Source organism: Microcaecilia unicolor, chromosome 7 (assembly GCF_901765095.1).
Source record: "Microcaecilia unicolor chromosome 7, aMicUni1.1, whole genome shotgun sequence".
In the NCBI taxonomy this organism is placed as follows: Eukaryota; Metazoa; Chordata; class Amphibia; order Gymnophiona; family Siphonopidae; genus Microcaecilia; species Microcaecilia unicolor.
Genome location: NC_044037.1, coordinates 251,672,031 through 251,697,551, shown reverse-complemented (window position 1 = coordinate 251,697,551; position 25,521 = coordinate 251,672,031). Strand labels below are relative to the sequence as shown.

The 25,521-nt window shown below is 42.1% G+C and overlaps 1 protein-coding gene across 1 annotated transcript in view; it reads right to left on the bottom strand.

Moving 5' to 3' along the window:
- The window catches only part of CACNB4 (calcium voltage-gated channel auxiliary subunit beta 4), a 202,420-nt gene that overhangs the window by 88,447 nt on the left and 88,452 nt on the right, over positions 1-25,521 (bottom strand). The window contains exons 2-3 of the mRNA XM_030209207.1: positions 13,121-13,240; positions 9,949-10,071 (exon numbers count right to left, since the gene is read on the bottom strand). Coding sequence (XP_030065067.1) covers positions 9,949-10,071; positions 13,121-13,240 — 243 coding nt within the window. The remainder of the gene's footprint in view (positions 1-9,948; positions 10,072-13,120; positions 13,241-25,521) is intronic.

The window sequence follows — 25,521 nt, the reverse complement described above, 5'->3', positions numbered from 1 at the left end:
AGTGATTAGAATTTGGTATTTTAGAAAAGTATCTGCAGCAAATCTTCTCAATTAGCTCTTAACTGTCACTAGCACAGCGGATCCTGAAAAAGAATAACAAAAGATACCGATTTGTTGGCATCAGAGAGGTAATTATACTAATAAACAGTAAAGATCTATCAGCAGCTCTGTTTTATTTATGACTCCTGGGAAGAAATCTTTACTGACCTGAATCCTTGTATACAAGGTCTCAACAGGGAAGTGGATTTGTTTGGTGGAGTTTCAAAAGAAGTTAGAAAACAATACTCACAAGCAGAAATGTGTGTGTGTGTGTGTGTGTGTATTTAGTGAAAATCTATAAGCAGAAAAAAAAAGCATTTAATATCATGAGTATAATTTTAAGAAAGCAGTTACCAAATAAGTCACACATTCAAAGCACTTAGCCTTCCAAAGTTCCATAGGTTTCTATGGAACTTTGGAAGGCTAAGTGCTTTGAAAGTATGCCTCAAGTCAACAAAACAAAATCCATATTCATTATGATTCACGGTGCTGAGACTGAAACGCATCATTAAAATTTGTAAAATAAACATTTCAGAGTATGAGCATACATGCGTCTCACTATGCTGTGGTCCTCAGTAATGTAAAGTCTTGTTCTGGAGAGAGCTGGCTTCTTTACAGGTTGTGACGCCTTTTGTTAAACCCAACATAAAAGTACTGAAAGTTGCTGTACATAAGTTTTCACTAACCTACAAGTTCCTCCTTCTAGATCACATGTTACAAAATCTTTGGCTAATTTTTTATGTTGAAAATTAAAGGAAAGGCTCCAAAGAATCTAGCAGAGCATGACTCAAGAATAAAAATATTATCTACCCCTTTGTCTTTGAAGAATTATAGCTAACTAGAGGGTTTGTATTCATGAAGAGAAAACATTGCTGCTTGTTTTATGAACTGCCAAAATACCAGGCTCATACAAGTTAAGTAGCTCATTGTTCCTCGATTTCTCTTAATTCCCCTCTTAAACAGAAAAAAACATAGGTGTGACTAACTCACTCACTCACTGCATGGATAATTCTCCTCTCCCCTACCCCACTGAGCATCTTTTCCACTCATACAGAGCAACCAAGGGGACCAACCTCCTATGTGGGAGATTTAGGACTCGACCCGCCCACAACTCCACCCAACCCTGCCCACAGCAACACCAGCGGCAGCCTCCCCTTCCAGTAACAGCAGGAGAGGCTTTCCTAAAACGTCATCTCCTGCTGCCACTGGAAGGGGAGGCTGATCAGCGGGAGATCCCAGCTCCTTGGAGGTAGTGTGGAAGTTGACCTTCAAAAGCGGGAGTCTCCCGCTGGCAGGTCTGCTCATTTCAGGCCTAATTCAGAAAGGCTCTTCTCCCATTCTAGGGTTATGGTGAAAGACCTTGATGAATCAGATTCATAATCACTACAGTAGACAATTTTCAAAGGGAGCTATCCAATTAATTATGTAGCTACTCAGCCAATATTGATTCTCCATTCATAGAGTCTTTTACAATGCACACCCAGTTAAACTGGATTAAACTGAAGTGCTCCTGCACTAGTTCCCAGGAGGAAAGCACATATGGATGTTGTTTTCACATGTACATGCAATGTTTCTGCTGTTCTATGACCCAAAATTAAAACACGCTTCTCTGGACAGCAGCAATTGCTGCAACTGCTATCCAGATAAATGCCACTGGCTGGTCTATCCAGCAATTTTCAGCTGCACTATCCAAATAATGTTGCCATAAATCATTACTGACCACCCTTACCATAGGGATCAGTTCTCTAACTGGGTGCCTGCAGGAACCAACTCTTTAAAGGAATATAGGCACCAACATTTCTTTATAGAATATTAGCATAACAGTGAAAATATGTGTCTACAAGTTAGGTGCCAACCAGTGATTGAGCTGGTGTAAGCCTAAGTGCTAGAGATATGCACATAATTCAAAGTATTCTATAAGTTACGTGTGTTTAACTCCTGCCCATGCCTCACCCAGACTCCAGCTGTGCATATGCTCACCTGAAAAATACACACTATGAACCAGATTTTATATATGGCGCTTTAAAAAAATCTGTACGGAACACATTTCTGCCTAAGCATATTCTAAAGGATTTAGGTGCGGGTATATAGAATAAGTATAGTTGATATCCCATCACCTAAAATTACGCAACTCCATTTACACCAAAGAAAACATAGCGTAAATCCCTGCAGGTAGATTTACGTGGACTGGGTCATATTCTATAACAACGCGTGCAAGTTTGGGAATGCTCAAGAAATGCCAACCTCCCCGTCCATGAACATACCCCTTTTGAACTGCACATTTTAGAATTTAAGCACAGTTCACTACAGAATACGCTTAGCGAGTTATGCGCATACATTCTAATTATCGCCAATTAGTGCTCATTATTGTTTGTTAAGTGCTGTTAAAAACACTGATTAGCTTGTTAAGCCAATTAAGTTAGGCGCGTTGTTATGGAATACGCTTAGATTTCAGCGCAGAATGCTAGGTGCGATATATAGAATCCGGCAGTAAGCGAGATATATGCTTATCCACAGAATATTGCTTGGGCAGAATTTTGACATTTAACTGGTGTAATCAGCAAGTAACTTTTAGCGCTTACTTTACAGAATTTCCTAGTGCCAAGGTGGAGCTTGGGCAGAATATGGGTGTTGCTGGGAATTATTTGGATATATGATATTCTGTCCACTATCCAGATAACATATCCAAATAACTTAGAACAGCAAAAGGTTGCGCTGAGTTATCTGGATAACTCTTCTAAATTGTCTCTGTCTGGCTAATGCTGGCAGTCACCACTCTGTCCGGATTTTCAGCACTGCTCACTGTCCAGACAGCGGCACTGAATAACCAGATTTTTTTTTACCCACTGAGGCCAGCATTTAGAACAACCGCCAACAACAGAGGCTGAATATTGACCTGAGCATGTACAAACTATGTAGTAGTTTTTCTTTTAAAATTGGCTGTGCTAGTTAGTGATTTACATACTATTTATCCCAATGCTCAAAATTACTCTTAACAGGCACTGTAACCATTAATTACATCACTTATGCACATCGACCTCAAAAGCGACTCATTTCACATAGAGGGGCATAATTGAATGGGGCGCCCAAGTTTTCCTGAGGGTGTCCTCGCAGGATGTCCTGCGAAGGGGCGGGGAAACCCGTATTCTCAAAACAAGATGAGCGGCTATCTTTCGTTTTGATAATACGGTCGGGGACGCCCAAATCTCAACATTTAGGTCGACCTTAGAGATGGTCGACATAAATGTTGAGATGGTCGACCTTTTAGATGGTCGTCCCTGGTTTTCGGCGATAATGGAAACCGAGGACGCCCATCTCAAAAATGACCAAATCCAACTCATTTGGTCGTGGGAAGAGCCAGCATTCGTAGTGCACTGGTCCCCCTGACATGCCAGGACACCAACCGGCACCCTAGGGCACTAACTGAACAGAAAAAGCCCCTCCTTACCGATCCCTTAGCGATTTGGAAAGGAACGGGCATGCATGAAGAAAATAGCATGCAAATGAGCTGCTCGCTGTTCGCTCATTTGCACACGATTTCCTTCCTAAGGAGGGGAAGCCAGTACAGAGAAGCCAAGCGTTATGCATGGCTGCTCTGTGTATGCCAAAGACGGCTTCATACACGCAAACAAGCTGCGTGTATAATAGCCATCTACAACCTTAAATAAATTGCCGTCTACAACCTTAAAAAAACACAAGTCCAGGTGAAAACGTCCAAGTGCTCGTCAGAGACGTCTTTTTTTTTTTTTAGTATGGGTGAAAGACGTCCAAGTGTTAGGCGCCTTTGCTATGCCTCCGTCCCTGCGACGGGCAGTTGAGGACTTCCAAAATGTGGATGTTTCTGTGAGAAGGACGTCCATGCCTTTGCTATGCCTCCGACACCCCCTTTATTTATTTATTTGGATTTTGGATCAGTGGGATTTGAACTGGCCACCTCTGGATTTCAAGACCAGTGCTCTAACCACTAGGCCACTCCTCCACTCCACTCCCTTGAAATTCGGCCGTCCCTGTGGGGGAAACAGTTCAGGACGTCCAAAATGTTTGAAAGAAGGACGTCCACGCCTTCGCTATGCCTCCGCTGACACACACACCTCCCCCTCCCCCAGGGACCTGCATACTGCTGCGATGGACCTGAGTATGATATTTGAGGCTGGCAAAAAAAGTTTTCAAAGTTATTTTTTTCAGGGTGGGAGACGGTTAGTCACCACTGGGGGAGTAAGGGGAGGTCATCCCCAATTCCCTCTGGTGGTCATCTGGTCAGTTCAGGCACCTTTTTAAGGCTTGGTCGTAAGAAAAGTAAGTAAAGTCGGCCAAGTGCTCATCAGGGAAGCCCTTCTTCTTTCCATTATCGCTCAAGGACACCCATCTGTTAGGCAAGTCCCAGTCCCGCCTTTGCTATGCCTCCGACACCCCCCCCCCCCCCCCAGGAACTTTGGTCGTTCCCACGACGGGAAGCAGTTGGGGATGCCCAAAATCAGCTTTCGATTATGCCGATTTGGGCAACCCTGAGAGAAGGACGCCCATCTCCCAATTTGTGTTGAAAGATGGGCGCCCTTCTCTTTCGAAAATAAGCCTGATAGCGTACTTTGCCCTGTGACTCGCTTTAATCTTCATCGGTCAATACATTATTCTTTTTTCAAAAATCTATATTTTAATATTTTACACTTTTCTAAATAAATTTATAATTTTAATAACTTATCTGCAAAGGACTCCAGCCGACATACTACTACTACTACTACTTAACATTTCTAGAGCGCTACTATGGTTACGCAGCGCTGTACAATTTAACAAAGAGAGACAGTCCCTGCTCAAAGAGCTTACAATCTAATAGACAAGTGAACGGTCGGTTCGATAGGGGCTGTCAAATTGGGGCAGTCTGGATTCACTGAACGGTAAGGGTTAGGTGCCGAACGCAGCATTGAAGAGGTGGGCTTTAAGCAAAGACTTGAAGACGGGCAGGGAGGGGGCTTGGCATAAGGGTTCAGGAAGGTTGTTCCAAGCATAGGGTGAGGCGAGGCAGAATGAGTGGAGCCTGGAGTTGGCGGTTGTGGAGAAGGGTACTGAGAGGAGGAATTTATCCTGTGAACGGAGGTTACGGGCGGGAACGTAAGGGGAGATGAGGGTAGAAAGATAGTGAGGGGCAGCAGACTGAGTGCATTTGTAGGTAAGAAGGAGAAGCTTGAATTGAATGCGGTATCTGATCGGAAGCCAGTGAAGTGACCTGAGGAGAGGGGTGATATGAGTATATCGGTTCTGGCGGAATATGAGATGTGCAGCAGAGTTCTGAACAGACTGAAGGGGGGATAGATGGCTAAGTGGGAGGCCGGTGAGGAGTAAGTTGCAGTAGTCCAGGCGAGAGGTAATGAGAGCGTGGACGAGAGTTTGGGTGGTGTGTTCAGAGAGGAAAGGGCGAATTTTGCTGATGTTAAAGAGGAAGAAGCGACAGGTCTTGGCTATCTGCTGGATATGCGCAGAGAAGGAGAGAGAGGAGTCAAAGATGACTCCGAGGTTGCGGGCAGATGAGACGGGGAGGATGAGGGTGTTATCAACTGAGATAGAAAGTGGAGGAAGAGGAGAAGTGGGTTTTGGTGGAAAGACGATAAGTTCGGTCTTGGACATGTTCAGTTTCAGGTGGCGGTTGGACATCCAGGCAGCAATGTCAGATAAGCAGGCCGATACCTTTGCCTGGGTCTCCGCGGTGATGTCTGGTGTGGAGAGATACAGTTGGGTGTCATCAGCATAGAGATGATACTGGAAACCATGAGATGAGATCAGGGAGCCCAGGGAAGAGGTGTAGATTGAGAACAGAAGGGTTCCAAGGACCGATCCCTGGGGAACACCAACAGATAAGGGGATGGGGGTGGAGGAAGATCCATGAGAGTGAACTTTGAAGGTGCGGTGGGAGAGATAGGAGGAGAACCAGGAGAGAACAGAGCCCTGGAACCCAAATGAGGACAGTGTGGCAAGAAGTAAGTCATGATTGACAGTGTCAAAAGCGGCGGATAGATCCAGGAGGATGAGGATGGAGTAGTGGCCTCTGGATTTGGCAAGGAACAGGTCATTACAGACTTTAGAGAGTGCTGTTTCTGTCGAGTGAAGAGGGCGAAAACCGGATTGAAGCGGACCGAGGATGGCATGAGAGGAGAGAAAATCAAGGCAGCGGCTGTGGACTGCGCGCTCAAGTGTCTTGGAGAGGAAGGGTAGGAGGGAGATGGGGCGGTAGTTGGAGGGACAGGTAGGGTCTAGTGATGGTTTTTTGAGGAGTGGCGTGACTACAGCATGCTTGAAACATGGGCCATGTTTCGCTCTGCTGCATCAGGGCTGGTCCTTTACTACTCTGCCGTCTACGCCTTGATTTAGGTGTCACTTTTATAGAATTGCCACTATGTTTTCTCCTTGAAAAATTATGCAAAGTCCATTCGGTAAAATGCATTTGAGGGCACTTACAGTTCTGATCATCCAATATCAAAAGGCAGCAAAAATGGTAAGGGGACAGAAAGGTTCCCTGATTATGAAAGGCTGAACGGGTTAGCACTTGTCAGCTTAGAGATGATACCTTGGTGAACCTTCAAGCTTCAATCCCCTCTCAACTATTTTTCAGATGACTAATCCTCTTCCTGCCCTGAGATTTTCATAATTAAATATAATAATCATAATCACTCCAACATTATTCTTCCCAAAAGGATCCTATAAAAAACATATAATTGCAGTATGAAAAAAGCAGATCACACATGGAAATACTTTATTCATGTGAGGTCTAAGATTAAAATAAGTCTGACACTGGCCGTGTTTCGCCCACACAAGGGCTACGTCAGAGGTTATGATGACTAATAACAAATAAAACAAGACAAACATGTAAGTAAAAAATACACAGTCATTAATATAAATAATAAAACATAAACATATCATAAATAATAAATAATGACAAGCATATTAAAATGCCAAAACATGTATAGCGAACAAATACGGAGCCAATCCTAGAATAATAAATAGTAAATGGATGGATATCAAGTAAATAAAATGCACATATACAAAACAAATATAAAATGATAACAAGTGAATAAAAATGCGCATATATAAAAAGACTGTAAAACAAAGACACCTACCCAAGCGGTGTATTTCTTACTAACATGTTTCTTGTTTTATTTGTTATTAGTCATCATAGCCCCCGACGCTGCCCTTGCATGGGCAAAACACAGCCAGTGTTGGGCTTATTTTAATCTTAGACCTTACATGAATAAAGCATTTCCAAAGGAACTTTTCCTTGTGTGCACTTAATCTACATTTTTAATTCAAATTCTTAGCATATAAATGTATACAATAAAGCATCACAAACATAAAGTAATCAGTGTTATATACCACAATCTAACTGCGGCAAATTTTGCTCGATATTAGCCATTACTTATGATGCACATACATGGCAATGTAATCTAAATTAGGGTCTTCTATTCAATCACAAAAAAGAAAATTTGCCTTGTAAAAACTAAAGAGCAATTTAAGTAAGGAAAAGGCTGGAAAAGCAAGACTAAGGCACAGCAGCATAGTCAGAAATTAATTATTTTTTTTTTTGGGGGGGGGGAATGACCAACAGTTAACATGAGTGAACACTAGGTCCCCCATTTCCTCTACCATCCATTTCCTCTTCCCTCCTGCCCCTACCACCAAGCTAAAATTAGCTGGTGGGGATCTCCAAGCCCCCCCCCCCCCAGCTGAAGAAATCTGGAGCCCACTCATGAAGCATCACAGCAGTCACCGGCAGTACTTTGAGCTGTTGATATCAGCATTGCTAGCATGCTCTGTTCTCACAGAAAGTGCTCCCCTGAGAACTGAGCCTGTTTATGGTCTCAGCATCAGCACTGACTGCTATACTGTTTCACTGCATTGTGTGGCTGACCTGGGCAGTCTCTAGATTTCTTCAGCTGGAGGGGCTTAAGGATCCCCACCCAGAGCCACTGAGAGGGGGTTGGGGAGGGAACAAATTCCCCTGGTCCAGCCTCCAAGGGGGGCCTGGCATCAGAAGGTTCTTCTCCTTTGGTTTGTCTCTCTTCTGCTCCTGTCTGTTGGGATCTAGGTGATTGTATTAACGCAATAACCTGGGACCCTGCACACAGAAGCAGGAGAGTAACAGACTGAGGGGGGAGCAGACGCAGAAAAGTAAGGGGGTGGGGGACAGCAGTGGCTCAAGTAGGGGGGGGAGCAGCAGCTGCAACGGCCCTGCCCTGGGCCCAGCTCTGTCTGTCAGCAGCCCTGCCCTTCCAGCTACATGACTAGAATGCCCAACTGCTGGATAGGCCTGAGGCAAAAGTGAGGGGTCTCAGGCCAGCCAGGCTCACCCAAGGCAATGACCCTGCTAAGGGAGCAGTACCAGAAACACAATGAGGGTCAATATCTTCAATTTCACGATGTGTTGCAAAGACTGAGGTTTTCTTATCTATAGCTGGAACTCCCTCACCTATCTGATAAGCAAAGAGAAACAAGTTTGCAGAATGTAATTTCTAAATCAGTTGAACAGGCAAAGTACAATTAAATAACTGAAGAAAAAAAATGTCATTCCTGTCCAATGCAATGTGACAAACCTAAGTACTGTCTGGCTAAACAGCGTGGGCTGTCAGCAGCTTGGTAGCACTTAATGCAGCTTAGTAAAAAGGGCCCCTATGTGATCACTGCTTCACTTAGTATAAATGGATACCTAGCCACAGTTGCTCTTGGTCTTGCAGTGATTGCGATTTTGTTCTTTAAAAAATGTAGATCCCTCCCAAAATGCCTAGGAGACATGTAACACTTGCTGACTCCTAAATCTGAACTAGAAACCTGCGCTGGTTTTATTCAGCTGAGGTCAGTGAAGAGAACACAGAAAGGTACACTCAGATTCCTCCAATGTTATTAACTGTTTTCAGGGTAAATATTTTTCTGTGATTTGCATCAATTATTTCTGCTCTGTATTTTGGTTAGTCAATAAACAGCTTTTTAACTCTTGACCTGCAACTTTTATTTAGTTGGAGTAGCTGCTTAGTCGAGACAAAGGGTCTGATATTCAACCGGCAGTGATCAGCGTTAAACCCAGAAATTCAATGCCAAGGCCATGTCTGGACACCGGCATTGATTTTCTGGGTTTCCAGAGCTGGTGAACCCATAGCAGGCTAAGGTGTGATATTCAGCACTTAACTGGCTATTGGTTACCGCATAAAGATAAGACCAACTTTTATGCAGTCTTATTTATACGGTTAACCTAGTCATTTGAGTGCTGTTGAAATTAGCGGTTAGCCCTGAACAGGTGATTAACCATCCAGGAGCCATTTCTGGACAGTTAAATCACTTTGAATATCGACCCCAAGTATTCTAGTCCTAATGTGGCCCAATTAAGTACAATCTGCTATATATTATAATTTGTGTATGATCCCTGCCCATGTATTACCCCTTTGCAAATCCACACTATGTTCCGCGAGTATTTGCAGAACAGCACTTAAGTGAAATTTTGATTTTTTTTTTTGTGCACACATCTGATTAAATCTCATTACTCTAAACATTTACACATGTGATCAAGGGGTGCATAAATGTTAGCACCTCTGTAAATAGAACTGCCCTCATAGATGGTGGGCAATTTTCAAATAGCCCTTTTGCCCATGTATGCAGCCATGTACATGGATAAATGGCTTTTGATAATTTGCTTCTGCAGGATTGATAGCGAATCAGCAGCAGAAATTTTTCAACAGCATATATCACAGTCTCTTAGCGTTAAAAGAGAACCTTGATGAGAATGCACAATTGTGGACATCACAGCTAATCAAATAAGTGCTTCCCAAGGCTGGCTGCCAGTCACTTTTTCCTTTTAGCCTCGACTGACTCAGGATCGGACTGCAGAAGTTTTAGCAGTTGGCAGGTTTATCATGCACCACCTCCTGTATTTACCTCTTTAATGTGCAAAAAGTCCTTGGCATCAAAAGAGATGGCAGTGCTTGGTACAGGAACATCTTCATCCAGAGCCCCACAGTAACTCACGTTAGTCTTCACAGCAAAAGCTACAGGTTTAGACTGGACATAATAAATTCATGTCATCAGAATACAGCAATGTTCTCATATTTTCAAAACTAAACAAAGCCTCTATCAAACTGTAAGTGCAGAAAAGACTGACAAAAAAACAGGTCTTCACTAATATGCCCCTCAAGCTAATCTCTGGGAGGTCCAGGCCTCCTTTAGCTTGAGGCAGGTTTCAGGCCTCCTATGGTATGGGGGCACAGGGCAACTGCCCTGTTTGCCACCCCCTAACGTTGGCCCTGATTGCAAGGCAGTGGGTGAACAACTGAAATGATTACATTATAAAACTGGAAGGTGCTTTCCCAAAACATTTGTAGTGCGAACTCACAATGGGTAATTTCATAACAGGACACCTATACAGATTTTCCAAAAAGGTGCCTACTTTGCAAAGCTCTCCAAACGTGAATAAGGGGTTGAAAAACGTGTTCATTTCATTGATACACTCTTTGAGAGCATTCGCCCTGATGCAGAGCTGGGAGCTCGAAACATGATCACATCTGTGTTCATTTTGGTTGGCTCTCAAAATCAAGTTAAATAATTTTACATGTATTTCTTTATTAGCCATTGGGGACTGAAGATTGCATTGCAGGAGATTTTGAGACAGTTTGTCCTGTTGCTACCTATTATGATGGTTCCTCTGCTACATTTTTAAAGTTGCTATTCTGTACTGTGAACTTTTTAGTCCTTTATTTTAGTGGGGTTTATTAGGAAGAGTTTTATTTGTTTCACTTTCACAACATATTTTTGGGGCCATTGATGTTATCATGTACTTTAGAAAGACAACATAGGCAGCTTTGAGGTCAACAATTATTTAATTTTGAACTGTCACTTAAAATATTAGAAATTACTTTAGATTCAGAACTAATGATGAACATTCAAATCAATTTGTTGATTAAGAAAGTCTTCTTTAAAATGAAAATGCTTCGGAGAGTGCACAATTTATTTTTCTTGATCAATTTAAAGTTTTAGTCCACTCATAAATTATCTCACAGTTGGACTATTGTAACATTATATATGTAGGATGTTCTAAAAGGCTATTTTAAAGTCTGCAATTTTTTTACAAAATACGAAGTATGCTTGGTTTGTAAAATGGGTAAATATGATAGAGCTACTCCACTTTGGATCAAATTATATTAATTACCGATTAAATTGCATACATTTAAATTGTAAACGTTTCTGTTTTGGATAATGAATGATCTTGCACCACGTTATATGATAACTCTTGTTTCCATCTTATGTTAAAAAATTGTTTGGGTATTAGGTTTCCATCAGTTACCCATGTCAGGCAGTCTGGGTCTGGAACTCCTTTTTATTAGAGTTAAGGCTGGAAACGATCTACATGAGTTTTAAGGACAAGGTAAAAACTTTTTTGTTCTCAAGTACTGCTTCTATGTATTATTGTTATACTAGTTGTACTAGTTTTTATCTTTTGTAAACCGCATTCAACCAAAATGGTTGGAAATGGTATACAAGAACCTATATTATCATTGTGCTTTTATAAAATAGGCTTCTACAGTGATCCTCAGAAACACACATACAAATCTACACCTGATCTGAAGGGATAAGTATGTCTATGTACATGTATATTTTATAAAACACAAGCATACATCGCAACTCCACCCTCACAACCTACACCCCTCACAATAATTATGCATAGATCCTATAGGCACAATCTTGCATATATACCCTTGTGCATTTTTATTAGAGTCATTTTCTAGAACTAGAGGACATGAATTGAGGTTGAAGGGGGGCAGACTCAGGAGTAATGTCAGGAAGTATTTTTTCACGGACAGGGTGGTGGATACGTGTAATGCCCTCCTGTGGGAGGTGGTGGAGATGAAAACGGTAATGGAATTCAAACATGCGTGGGATAAACACAAAGGAATCCTGTTTAGAAGGAATGGATCCACGGAATCTTAGCGGAGATTGGGTGGCGACGCTGGTAATTGGGAAGCGAAACCGGTGCTGGGCAGACTTTTACAGTCTATGCCCTGATCATAACTGAACAGATATTGATGGGATTGAGTGTAAATTTTAAGGGGCTTCGACATTAGCTTCAGAACATTTAGTACAAGAGTGTTGGGCAGACTTCTACAGTCTGTGCCCTGAGAAAGGCAAGGACAAATGAAACTCGGGTATACATATAAAGTATTACATACCATGTAAAATGAGTTTATCTTGTTGGGCAGACTGGATGGACCGTACAAGTCTTTATCTGCCATCATTTACTATGTTACTATGAGGCTTATTTTCAAAGCACTTAGCCTCCCAAAGTTCCATAGAAACATATGGAACTTAGCCTCCCAAAGTGCTTTGAAAATATGCCTCTTAGTCTTCTGTGTGGATAAAACTTTATAAAATCACCTCCAACATGTACAGTATAGACTGTATGGTCTGTATTCTATAAGGGCAAATCAATAAACTGGCACCCAAAGACAGGCGCCAACTCTACACATAAGTTACAGAATAATAGCATTTACACCTGTGATTGGTGCCACTAATTGGCAATTACATGCAAAAGTGATAGGTACTATCCTGTAACATACATGCCAACATTAATTAAACATGTAAGTGCGAGGGGGGTGTAAACATATGCAGAGTAGGGGGCGGGTCATGGGTGCATCTCTGGAATATGCATGTAACTTAAAGAGTACTATATGTTACGTGCTCTTCAGGACACAATTAAGCACCAATAGTTACAACTAACAATGACTTTAGGGGCCCTGTTTACTAAGGTACGCTAGCATTTTTAGTGCACGCTAAACACCAGAGACACTTATGGGTGTCTCTAGTGTTTAGTGCAAGCTAAATTTTAGCATGCACTAAAAACATGAGCGTGCCTATAGCACGGCTTAGTAAACAGGGCCATAGGTGTGCCAATGCCAACTTACTCTAGTATTCTATAGTGGAATCTTGGCATCAAGAAGCCATTATAGAATTGGCACTTAGCACATGGCATTGGGGTGCCTAAATCTTGGCGCCAATTTATAAAACTGCCACCTATGTTATCGGTTCCATGCTATGAATGAGAAGAAATACCCCTCACCTTGGCTCTCTCAAGTTGTACGGCTGCTTGCTGTTCCCTTTCCTGACGGATTGCTTCCCTATCCTCTTCCAGAGATACATCAGAATCTGAAGGTCTGCTTGTGTATGAATCTGCTGATCCCTGAAAAAGCAGAAGAAAAAAATGTTAGGTTGTTTGCTAAGAAGAATACCAATGCACCAGAAAAGGCTTAAGAATATGTTACTTGGAATAAGCTACATAGACTTGCTAGGAATATCCAGTATATGGAAGAAGATTAGTATACTTGGTTTTTTTGTCTGGACAAAGTGTGCCAGTAAGTTGCTTAATCTTTGTTTTCTGATTCAACTTTATGTTCATCCAGAGCATCTTTAATTATTTGCTAGGAGAAAATGTTTAGTGAAAAATAAACGTCAGCAAAAACTGAAATTATTTGCCCTTTGAAAATAAACAGTGTTAGAGTGTTCAGTAATTTTCCAGCCATGTTCTCTACTGAACCTTGTTAACATAACTCAACCTGATTTCTAACCAGTGCCAGGATAACAGGACACTTTCTATCTCCTTCCACAGGTAAACCTCCACACTGGACACACTCTAGGTCATTCTTTTCTACTATAGAAATAGAGGTTACCAAATAAAGAGATGTAGCAAGGTTCCCAAGTGTTCCTCTATCTGGAGTGTGCTCCTCACTTGTGTGTTATGTAATAAATAGAGGTGCATAGGCTAAAAATGTTTGTTTTGTTTCGTTGCCTGTGTCATTTACAGGATTTTTTTAAAATTGTTATTGTTGCATAGATAATATCATTGGTAGTATGTAGCACCCAATCAAAACCAGGATCTTTGCTTTCTGCTGAAAATGAATCTGTGACCGAAATTGGCTGCTTGGTTTTAGCTGAGACTGAAAACAAAACAGAAACTGGCCCAGCCCCCCAACCAAAAAGTGGGTGCACAGGGGTGTGGCGAGGAGGGGAGGGGGCCCAGCAAGGAGGGGCATGGCTATTGCAGGCTTATTTTCAAAAGAGAAGGACGCCCAAGATGGACGTCCTTCTCACAGGGTCGCCCAAATCGGTATAATGGAAAGCCAATTTTGGGCATCCCCAACTGCTTTCCATCGCGGGGACGACCAAAGTTCCCAGGGGTGTAGCGAAAGCGGAACTTGGGCATGCCTAACACATAGGCGTCCTTAACCCATAATGGAAAAAAAGGGCATCCCTGATGAACACTTGGACGACTTTACCTGGTCCTTTTTTCCTTACGACCAAGCCACAAAAAGGTGCCCAAACTGGCCAGATGACCACCAGAGGGAATCGGGGATGACCTCCCCTTACTCCCCCAGTGGCCACTAACCCCCTCCCACCCTCAAAAAATAATTTAAAAAATATTTTTTGCCAGCCTCTATGCCAGCCTCAAATATCATACCCAGCTCCATGACAGCAGTATGCAGGTCCCTGGAGCAGTCTTAGTGGGTGCAGTGCACTTCAGGCAGGCGGACCCAGGCTCATCCCCCCTTACCTGTTACACTTGTGGTGGTAAATGTGAGCCCTTCAAAACCCACCAGAAACCTCTGTACCCACATCTAGGTGCCCCCCTCCACCCTTAAGGGCTATGGTAGTGGTGTACAGTTGTGGGGAGTAGGTTTTGGGGGGGGTTGGGAGGCTCAGCACACAAGGTAAGGGCGCTATGTACCTGGGTTCAATTTATGAAGTCCACTGCAGCGCCCCCTAGGGTGCCCGGTTGGTGTCCTAGCATGTCAGGGGGACCAGAGCACTATGAATGCTGGCTCCTCCCATGACCAAAGGGCTTGCATTTGGTCATTTCTGAGATGGGCGTCCTTAGTTTCTATTATCGCTGAAAATCAGAAACGACCAAGTCTAAGGACGACCATCTCTAGGGACGACCTAAATGTCAAGATTTGGCCGTCCCCAACCGTATTATCAAAACAAAAGATAGACGCCTATCTTGTTTCGATAATATGGGTTTCCCTGCCCCTTCGCTGGGACGTCCTGCGAGGACGTCCTCAGTAAAACTTGGGCGCCCCTTTCGATTATGCCCCTCTGGGTGTTCTCTTTTTGTCAAGGCAAATATGGTAACCCTTCAAACAACCAAATACTGCATATTTTCACTTACTATCAAAGCTAGAAGAGAGAAACTGACTAGAGTGGAGGAGTAGCCTAGTGGTTAGAGCACCAGTCTTGATATCCAGAGATGGAGGGTTCAAATCCCATTGCTGCTCCTTATGATCTTGGGCAAGTCACTTAACCCTCCATTGCCTTAGGTACAAAATTAGATTGTGAGCCCTCCAGGGACAGAGATATATCCAATGTACCTGAATGTAACTCACCTTGAGCAACTACTGAAAAAGGTGTGAGCAAAATCCAAATAAATAAATTAAATTTAGATTCAGACATGGTTATGGAATAGAAACTGTCATTGTATCCAGTGGCGTGCTGGTAAAAGTTTAACAGGCTCTCTCTCCAACAAAAAATATATATGTAGGTTACCATATTATACATTCTACTGGTACAAATGATATACACAGGCAGCAACCAATTTACAAATAATATTAAAACACTAGTAAAAAAGGCCCGTTTCGTAAACAAATGAAACGGGCACTAGCAAGGCTATAGAGAGAGTGAGAGTGTGTATATGTATGTGTGTCTGTGTGTGTGTGTGTGACACAAAGAAAGTGTGTGTGTGTGTCTCTGTGTGAAAGAGAGTGTGCACAGGTAGGGTGAAAATGAAGAGACAGCAGTGAAATTTTACATACAGTGGTGGAAATAAGTATTTGATCCCTTGCTGATTTTGTAAGTTTGCCCACTGACAAAGACATGAGCAGCCCATAATTGAAGGGTAGGTTATTGGTAACAGTGAGAGATAGCACATCACAAATTAAATCCGGAAACTCACATTGTGGAAAGTATATGAATTTATTTGCATTCTGCAGAGGGAAATAAGTATTTAATCCCTCTGGCAAACAAGACCTAATACTTGGTGGCAAAACCCTTGTTGGCAAGCACAGCGGTCAGACGTCTTCTGTAGTTGATGATGAGGTTTGCACACATGTCAGGAGGAATTTTGGTCCACTCCTCTTTGCAGATCATCTCTAAATCATTAAGAGTTCTGGGCTGTCGCTTGGCAACTCGCATCTTCAGCTCCCTCCATAAGTTTTCAATGGGATTAAGGTCTGGTGACTGGCTAGGCCACTCCATGACCCTAATGTGCTTCTTCCTGAGCCACTCCTTTGTTGCCTTGGCTGTATGTTTTGGGTCATTGTCGTGCTGGAAGACCCAGCCACGACCCATTTTTAAGGCCCTGGCGGAGGGAAGGAGGTTGTCACTCAGAATTGTACGGTACATGGCCCCATCCATTCTCCCATTGATGCGGTGAAGTAGTCCTGTGCCCTTAGCAGAGAAACACCCCCAAAACATAACATTTCCACCTCCATGCTTGACAGTGGGGACGGTGTTCTTTGGGTCATAGGCAGCATTTCTCTTCCTCCAAACACGGCGAGTTGAGTTCATGCCAAAGAGCTCAATTTTTGTCTCATCTGACCACAGCACCTTCTCCCAATCACTCTCGGCATCATCCAGGTGTTCACTGGCAAACTTCAGACGGGCCGTCACATGTGCCTTCCGGAGCAGGGGGACCTTGCGGGCACTGCAGGATTGCAATCCGTTATGTCGTAATGTGTTACCAATGGTTTTCGTGGTGACAGTGGTCCCAGCTGCCTTGAGATCATTGACAAGTTCCCCCCTTGTAGTTGTAGGCTGATTTCTAACCTTCCTCATGATCAAGGATACCCCACGAGGTGAGATTTTGCGTGGAGCCCCAGATCTTTGTCGATTGACAGTCATTTTGTACTTCTTCCATTTTCTTACTATGGCACCAACAGTTGTCTCCTTCTCGCCCAGCGTCTTACTGATGGTTTTGTAGCCCATTCCAGCCTTGTGCAGGTGTATGATCTTGTCCCTGACATCCTTAGACAGCTCCTTGCTCTTGGCCATTTTGTAGAGGTTAGAGTCTGACTGATTCACTGAGTCTGTGGACAGGTGTCTTTCATACAGGTGACCATTGCCGACAGCTGTCTGTCATGCAGGTAACGAGTTGATTTGGAGCATCTACCTGGTCTGTAGGGGCCAGATCTCTTACTGGTTGGTGGGGGATCAAATACTTATTTCCCTCTGCAGAATGCAAATAAATTCATATACTTTCCACAATGTGATTTTCCGGATTTAATTTGTGATGTGCTATCTCTCACTGTTACCAATAACCTACCCTTCAATTATGGGCTGCTCATGTCTTTGTCAGTGGGCAAACTTACAAAATCAGCAAGGGATCAAATACTTATTTCCACCACTGTAGGACAGCTGAACCATTTGAGGCGTGTTTGTGTCTGTGTGAGAGAGTGTGTATATGTGTGTCCCTCTGTGTCCCGTCTGTATGTGTGTGTGTGTGAGAGAGAGAGAGAGAGAGAGAGAGGTGCTAGCAGTCCCTGTGATAGTGGCAGGTCAGTTGCTCATTATAGCCAGTTAAGAGTGAGAGTGTGTGTGTATGTGCTGGTTTTCTTCCTTCCCTCCTATGCCCTCCATGTCCGTTGTTTGTATGGAGAGCAGAGATCTATATGGTCCTTTTAGCGTTGCTGTTGACGTCGCGTAGCAACTGTGTGCTGCTGGTTTTCATTGTTCCGCGATGTGTCTTATGTCACGTTCCGTCACTTAGTAATGGGTTCGCGATGCGATTAGTTGAGTGTCATTGGTCCGCCCTCGACGTCATGACGTTTGATGGGGGGGGGGGGGGCAGGGCCAACACTCATGGGCGAATTCTGGGTTTCACCACCATGCATTTAGAACATTGGGACTTGTGGAGGCTTCAGAATGTTGGAGGTGTGTTTTATATAGAGAGATACAAAATTCTTTACTGTAAATTCCAAATGGCCAATTGATTTTCACAGAATGCTTTGGTTGATTTTTGCCACACTCTTATTTCTATAGCCAACCTATGTTTGCTATTCATCCTAATCTGCTAATTCTTCTCACAATAAATTTATAGACATTAAATCTGACATATGATTTACCATCAGACTATTTTCCACCCCATATACCAATATACCTACTACTGGGGAAACTGGAACAAGCTGGACTGTGAGGAAAGGGGGAGTAGGAGGAGTAGGCTCTTGAACAACACTAGTAGGCGACGTAGATTAGGAACAATCTCTTTATTTAAATATACACTCGACTCAACACAGCCGTGTTTCGGCGCTACAGACGCCTTCTTCAGGAATCTTGTGATATATAAATATACGAATATTAAGCTCAAAGAGAATGAAAGCAAGGCTTCTGCTACAATTGTAATCCACTGCCGATGCAGGAAAAAAAGCTCAGCGTATTCAATTGCTAAAACTGCACCATTATTGTTTTCCCTCACTACATCAGCAAGTTGTTAATGTACACTTGGATTTCCACTGGAAAAAAATATTAAAATAACAAAAGTTAATTCTTGCATAAGGTGCACAGTACAAAAAAAAACAAGAAGAGCAGAGGCTTGACAAACATATCGATGCTGGAACTCTGCTTCTTAAAATTAGATTTCTACATGAAGAAAAAGATTTCCAGTATTTTCAGTTAGTCAACCTGCACCTCTACTACAATGCATATCACAAAACAGAATGGCACTAGACAGGTTAATAAAAGAGCTTTTACCAACAGGCTATATAATATTGACACATAACATGAGCAATATTTGTAAGACTTTTGTCTACATCTAGGTTTGTTGGTATCAGCAGAATCTTATATTATGAAAAATGCATCAGAAACTTTGATATTTCATGTGATTGCAACCGAATTCATACTAGCGACTTAAAGTTAATTATGGAATATTACATTTATTTACAGTAAGTTAAAAGCCAGGATTCCTCGAAGTATGAAACCACAAGTAAAAATTAAGATTTCAAGAGGGGGAAAAAACCCCCCCAAGTACACACATTCCTATTCTCACCATTCTTACATTTCTAAAGCAACTTTCTGTTAAAGAGAAAAAAACTGCCAGTAGCCAATTAGCATCTCCAAAATAAACCAACACTTTCTACCCAGCTCCTACTCTCAAATGTAAGAGCTGAAAGAATGAGAAACAAAACTGTGACATTTATCACCCCGTAAGCCCAAACCCTGCAGCTGCTAACAAAACAATACAAAACCAACTAAGAATCCAGTGGCCTAACAGTTAAAAAAAAAAATGGTAGTTTGAAGTAAACAAGTAAAGGAAGACAAGTTATGTCCAATCATATTCCCCCAATGACTGCAAAACTAATTAACAATGTCCCGCTGCTTCCAGGTACACAAGCAACTCTATCGCCTCCTGGCTAAAACTGGCTTAAAACGGTCCCCGCCCGAGTGGGATCAAGATGGCGTCCGTGAGAGGGAGCATTGTCTGAAGGCTCCTGGAACCCAGCCGATTTACCCAGCGTTTGATTTCTTGTTCACCTTTAACATGGTGAAAAGAAAAGGAAAAACAGGAGTTAAAGCCGCATCTAACCCCGCGAATACCTTAATGCCGAGTCAACCGACTTTGGAAGCTTACGGGATTCAGACTTGTGGAAGTCAGACTCCTGCCCAGGTTGGGTCCTCAGTATAGCTCGAGTCCGCCTATCCAGACTGCCCCTCCGAGACCGGGTGGAGTTACGGAGCCGGCTGGAGAGCCTCGATTGGGATTTTCTGAGGCGGATAGCGGCCCAGTCGGATTTTTGACGCCAGAGGATATGACAGCACAACGGAGGTAGAGAGATGATGATTCTCTCCCCTCTTTTTCCCTGGCGTCTCCCCCAAAGCAAATCGGAGTAAAGGTGAAGCCGGCAGCCGTGACTGTTGAGACTCTCTGGGAGGTAATTCAAACTATGAATACATCGCTACTCCAGCTATCTTCCTTGTTCAAATCTGAAGTGCAAGAATTAAAACAACACCAACAGATCTTGGAGACGAAGGTTCAAGCACAGGAAGAAAAAAGTGAGTTTAAGTTGTGTGAGATAAAAAAATTACAATTAGCTATCAGTAATATTGGTATAGAATGGGACACTGCACAGAGGAAGATTGAACACTTAGATAACCAACTAAGGCGTAATAACCTAAGGATTTTAAATTTTCCAAAGGTGCCTATGATATCTCCAGTGGAAATGCTGAAAAAATATTTCTCTGATGTTTTAAAAATTCCTAAAGAACTTTTGCCACCTATAACAAAAGCATATTATATTACCGGTGCTAAAAAATCATCAGTGGATACACCAGAACTGAATTTGACTCAAGTACTTGAAACATCTCTTGAACTTGTCACTGAACGCACGACACTTCTTGTGTCCTTCGCCTTTGAGACTGATCATAACAATATTTTGAGATTGTACTTCAGATCTATTTCAGCCCAATTTTATGGGTCAAAGATACACATTTTTCCTGATATTAGTAAAGCAACTCAAAAAAGGAGACGAGAGTTTTTGGGTCTTCGGCCCCGAATCCTCTCATTAGGAGGTACTTTTAAACTTAAATTTTCATGTAGATGTCTTGTCTCCTTAAATGAGACTTTTTATGTGTTCTTTGACCCAGATAAACTGCGGCAACTGATTACAGCTAGAGAAAGTGGTGGCATGGTAGTTTTGAATGCCCCAGAGACAAGCTGAAACCGCTGGCAAGGGGCTGCTTCTTACCCTCTCAATCTAGTTTGTTTAGAGATTAGTCTCGTTTATTACCTTATATTATTTGCTTTGTATCTTGATCATAGTTAGTGGACTAAGTACTAAAAAAATTGCTTATTCCTTGTTTATTTGAAGGAAGAGGGTATATTTTCTAATGCGATTTCCTGTATTGCCTACATTTATGTTAAATGAATGTATTATTTTGAAACTATAAATAAAGTATATAAAAAAAACGGTCCCCGCCCAGCCACTAACTCATCGCTCCACAAAATATGACTAAACTTCTGCAAATGAAAGCAACAAGCTCACAGGCACACGACCACAGATCCTATCCTTTTGTCCACAGTCTCTAGCATTTCTTTCGTGCCAGGCTGCACCCGATCTTAGACCCAACCCATGCTCCTGTTTGAATGAGGAAAAATAACTTTCTTCCATACATCTGTGGTGGTCCAGTGGTCATCTGGGGCAGAAGCGATCCTCCTACGCTTCTGCCCGTGCAGTCTCCACTCTCCGCACTGAAAATAGCTGCTGTGAGTTCCCACGGCAGCGGCAATCTCACTGCTGCTGAAACTTATTGTAGTCACTTTTTCAGTTTGGAGAGTGGAGATTGCACAGACAGGAGTGTAGGAGGAGGATCGCTCCTGCCCCAGCTGACCTGACACAACAACCGGCTTGCAAACGTTTTTTAAAAAATAACAACCAGCTCTTGTGAGCCGGTGCAAGCCGGCTCCAGCACACCACTGATTGTATTCCTACTAGATGATATTCATAGAAACCAAAATGCTCCTGTCAAGGTCTCCTGTAGTAAAAGAAATGGAGATAGAAATAGAAGCCTTCAGTTGTGTTAAGATGCTATCATTTACATATTTCTTTTGTTTGATCTTTAAAATTAGGGACCTTAAATTTGCATCAGTAGCTGTTTAAGGCTTTTCCACTGGAAATATTTCTCCGTCCTTCAGTTTTTTGCAAACTCTCTTGGTCTAAATATAGAGTGTGTAGCATAAAGCATTAGTTCCTCTTTATCTGCAGGAGTCTACCTAATTGTAGTTAATCCTCTTAACTTTTTCATCAACTTCTGTGGCCTGATCTCCAGCTGCACTGGGTCCACGAACAAGTCCACCATGGCTTTTATCTGGAGCAGTAATGTTATCTTCATCTGCAGTATCTGCACTATCTATCACCAGCATTAGCCCTAGTGTGTAAGCTACCGGTGGGCACCTTTCTATCCTGGGTGACGTGCGGCCAGTATGTACCCTTCCTTTCTTTCCAACTGAGAGGGACTGAATGGTATAGCGGCAGGTGTTCCTAGGAACACTCCCTCACTGAGGTTCCAGTTTATTTATTATTATTTATTTATTTGTTGGGATTTATTAACCGCCTTTATGAAGAGATTCACCCAAGGTGGAGTACAGAAGGTACAGTTTAACATAAAACTTACAATTTTGTTAACAGCCTAACAATAGTAAAATAACCAAGAATAAATATAAATACAATAAATTAGGTAAACTTGAAGACAGTAAATTGAAACCTTATAATAGGACTACCATGAAACAGGATCAAAAATATACAATTGAACAGCGCTGGAATTCAAATACCAGAGATCAATCCGAATGACCCAACTTAAATGACTCAACCCTGCAACACCTCACTATTAAAGATCGTATTGGACATTAATGAACTCTTTTACCTCAACTCAACTTGATTGAATCTTATCTTCCGTATCCCAATACAACATTTTGTACCTATCCCTTACCGGTTTTGGCGAATGCCTTCACGGTATTATGTAAGCCACATTGAGCCTGCAAATATGTGGGAAAATGTGGGATACAAATGTAACAAATAATAAATAATAATAATGATACACCTAATAAGCATTAACTAGGACGTTCAACTAGTTTAGCCACCTTCCAGCAGGTGGCACTAAACCCACCATGTCAGAGGCAAAATCAGAGGGGCAGGGCTCAGGTAAGGAGGCGGTTAAATTCCCTGAGGCAGAACACTTCAGAAAGGCCCCGAGGCAAGAGATCCCGAGTGCAGAGATCTCCTGGAGGGAGGCTCCAAGTGTACGAATTCTCCCTGAAGTGTTGGCTGGGCTACAGTACCTGTAGGGGAGTCCCATGGAAGCAAGGAGTGGCCCTAGCTCAAAGGTTTGCAAGAGAAGGAATGGAAGACCGCAAAGGTAAAGGAGTGCTTTTCTTTCTGTGAAGACCCAGGTTCTGAGTGTCCTAGTTAGAGCCAGGCCTGGACTTATGTTTGAGTAACTGGAGTTGCACTGAAGAAGAGAGATCTGCTAAGAGAGAAGCAAGTGCATGTTACTGGGGTTGTTTACTAGGGTTGGAAAGAGTCTGCGACAGAGGAACAGACTGTATTCCTTAAATTATTTTCTACCAACAAATCTTTCCTTTGACTTTGCACTGCAACCTGCTTGTGTCTGTGAAATCCTGTAGCCAACTGCCAATCACACTGTCACACCAATCGTACGTCAACTGTAGTATCGCCCTGCTGAGATTCAATAAAGATGTTATACAACAAGGACACTAAGTGAAGGTACTCGGCAAGACTTGAGGAGAAAAATGATTCTCTCCCCCTCAGAGATTCACAGCAATCTACCAGCTGCTGCCTCTGAATTTTATGCTGCACTCCCTTCAATCCCTGTGATCTCCCTTTGTTGTCAGCCTCTAGGCTACTCCACTCCATAAGTAGCAGTATTTAAGCGTTATGTAACAAATTAGAAAAGTAACCCTATCATGACACGACCACAAATAGTTATTATAATATGAGCTATATCCAAATAGCTGATCAGCCATAAAGAAAAAGAAAAAGATTAGATATTATATTATAATCCAATAATCATCAAAAATGAATGCTCCTTATTAATAGATAAGAGATATTACTACTACTATTGTTGTTTCTCCATTGTTCCTGTTCATTATTTTGTCAAGAATTGATCGTGAACAATGCTTTTATTTTCCTATTTCTTTGATTTAAGATGTTTAAATGTATTACTTCTTTACCTTCTCCACTCCCAGCCCATAGAACATCATTCAGATAAGTGCACATTTGCATTATGAAAGTTTTGTTGTACTTTCATAAATGGAATGAAACTAGAGAGTTTGAAAATAGAAAAACAGTTATATAGTGATCTGGTGAGGAATGTGATGATTGACAGACTATGGGCTCCTTTTACAAAGCGGCGGTAAGACTCCTTGCCTCTGAGGAAGCAGGAAGTTACGTCAAGAGGCAGGCCACAGCAAGGAGAAGAGATCAGTTGCGGCAGCAGGGCAGCCTATGGAAATCACTGCCGCTGCTACTGCCCCTTTCGGAAAAGAAAGAAATAAGGTAAACGTGAGGAAGAAAGTTGAGGAAGGAAAGGGAGAGTGCCGCTCCCTGTAGAGTGCCGCCTGAGGCCCCCGCCTCAGGTGGCCTAATGGTAGGGCCGCTACTGCCCTTTATAGAATCATGCTTGCCAATTCCCATTCCTAACTTTAGGCACCCCCATTCATGACTGCTGAAACCTAGTGTAAATGCTGGTGCTCAACTTAGACGTACAGAGACCGTATTCTATAATTCCAAGTGCATCTTCTTGGAACGTCCCTGAGACATCCCCTATTTTTTTTGTTACATTTGTACCCCGCGCTTTTCCACTCATGGCAGGCTCAATGCGGCTTACATGGGGCAATGGAGGGTTAAGTGACTTGCCCAGAGTCACAAGGAGCTGCCTGTGCCTGAAGTTATGTGCTATGGGAGTCAGGTGCCCTGCCTTATTGAATAGAATATAGCCTGATGCACACACACATTTTAAAAAAGGGGAAGAGTGGCTCTTTCCAATCAATAGGGGAGACGTATATTGGAATAAAATGTAATATTTATTATAACAGGTTGACTCAACACAGCCGTGTTTCGGCACCGTAGCGCCTTCTTCAGGAGTCTATAAAACCAAATATAAAACATAAATAAATATAAGCTATGAATAACAACAATGGATGACACATCAATATCATATATAAACTCTAAACAAAGAAATTTTTTTATAAAAAAAGGTGGACACAGTACCATGATTAACACATTTGTAAAAGGTAGTAGAAAAATGGTACAAACATTTCACACGGTAATCAGTATGGATATGCTTCTAACGGTATGGAACAATAAAGAAATGTATATGTGGTGTCATCCTTCTTATCACTCTGCGAATCTTAAGATTTTAAATTTTCAATTGCAACACCATACCATACTATTTTGGTTTTTAATCCCTGTTCTTATTTCTACTTATTTGTATTTGCTTTTGTGACAACACTTCATGCATTTTTTATTTATAACTTTATTGATGTTTTTTTCTCGAATTTTAATCTATGCTTTTATAGATGCCTTTTATGTTAATATATCTATAATATTCTTCTTTGATTGTTGTTATTTATAGCTTTTAGTTATTTATGTTTTATATTTGGTTTTATAGACTCCTGAAGAAGGCGCTACGTTGCTGAAACACGGCTATGTTGAGTTAACCTGTTATAATAAATATTACATTTTATTACAATATACGTCTCCCCTATTGATTGGAAAGAGCCTATCTTCCCCCACTCTCCCCCTTTTTTTCCATATTTTTTTTGTGGGGATTAAGTGCACCTCCACACTCCGTGTGGCTTTCTTTTTCTGATTTTTTTCACACACATTTTAATGCATGCCAATTAACATCAATAGTTATGGGCTTGCTACTCAATTAAGTTACAAGCACATCTTGGGCGCGCAC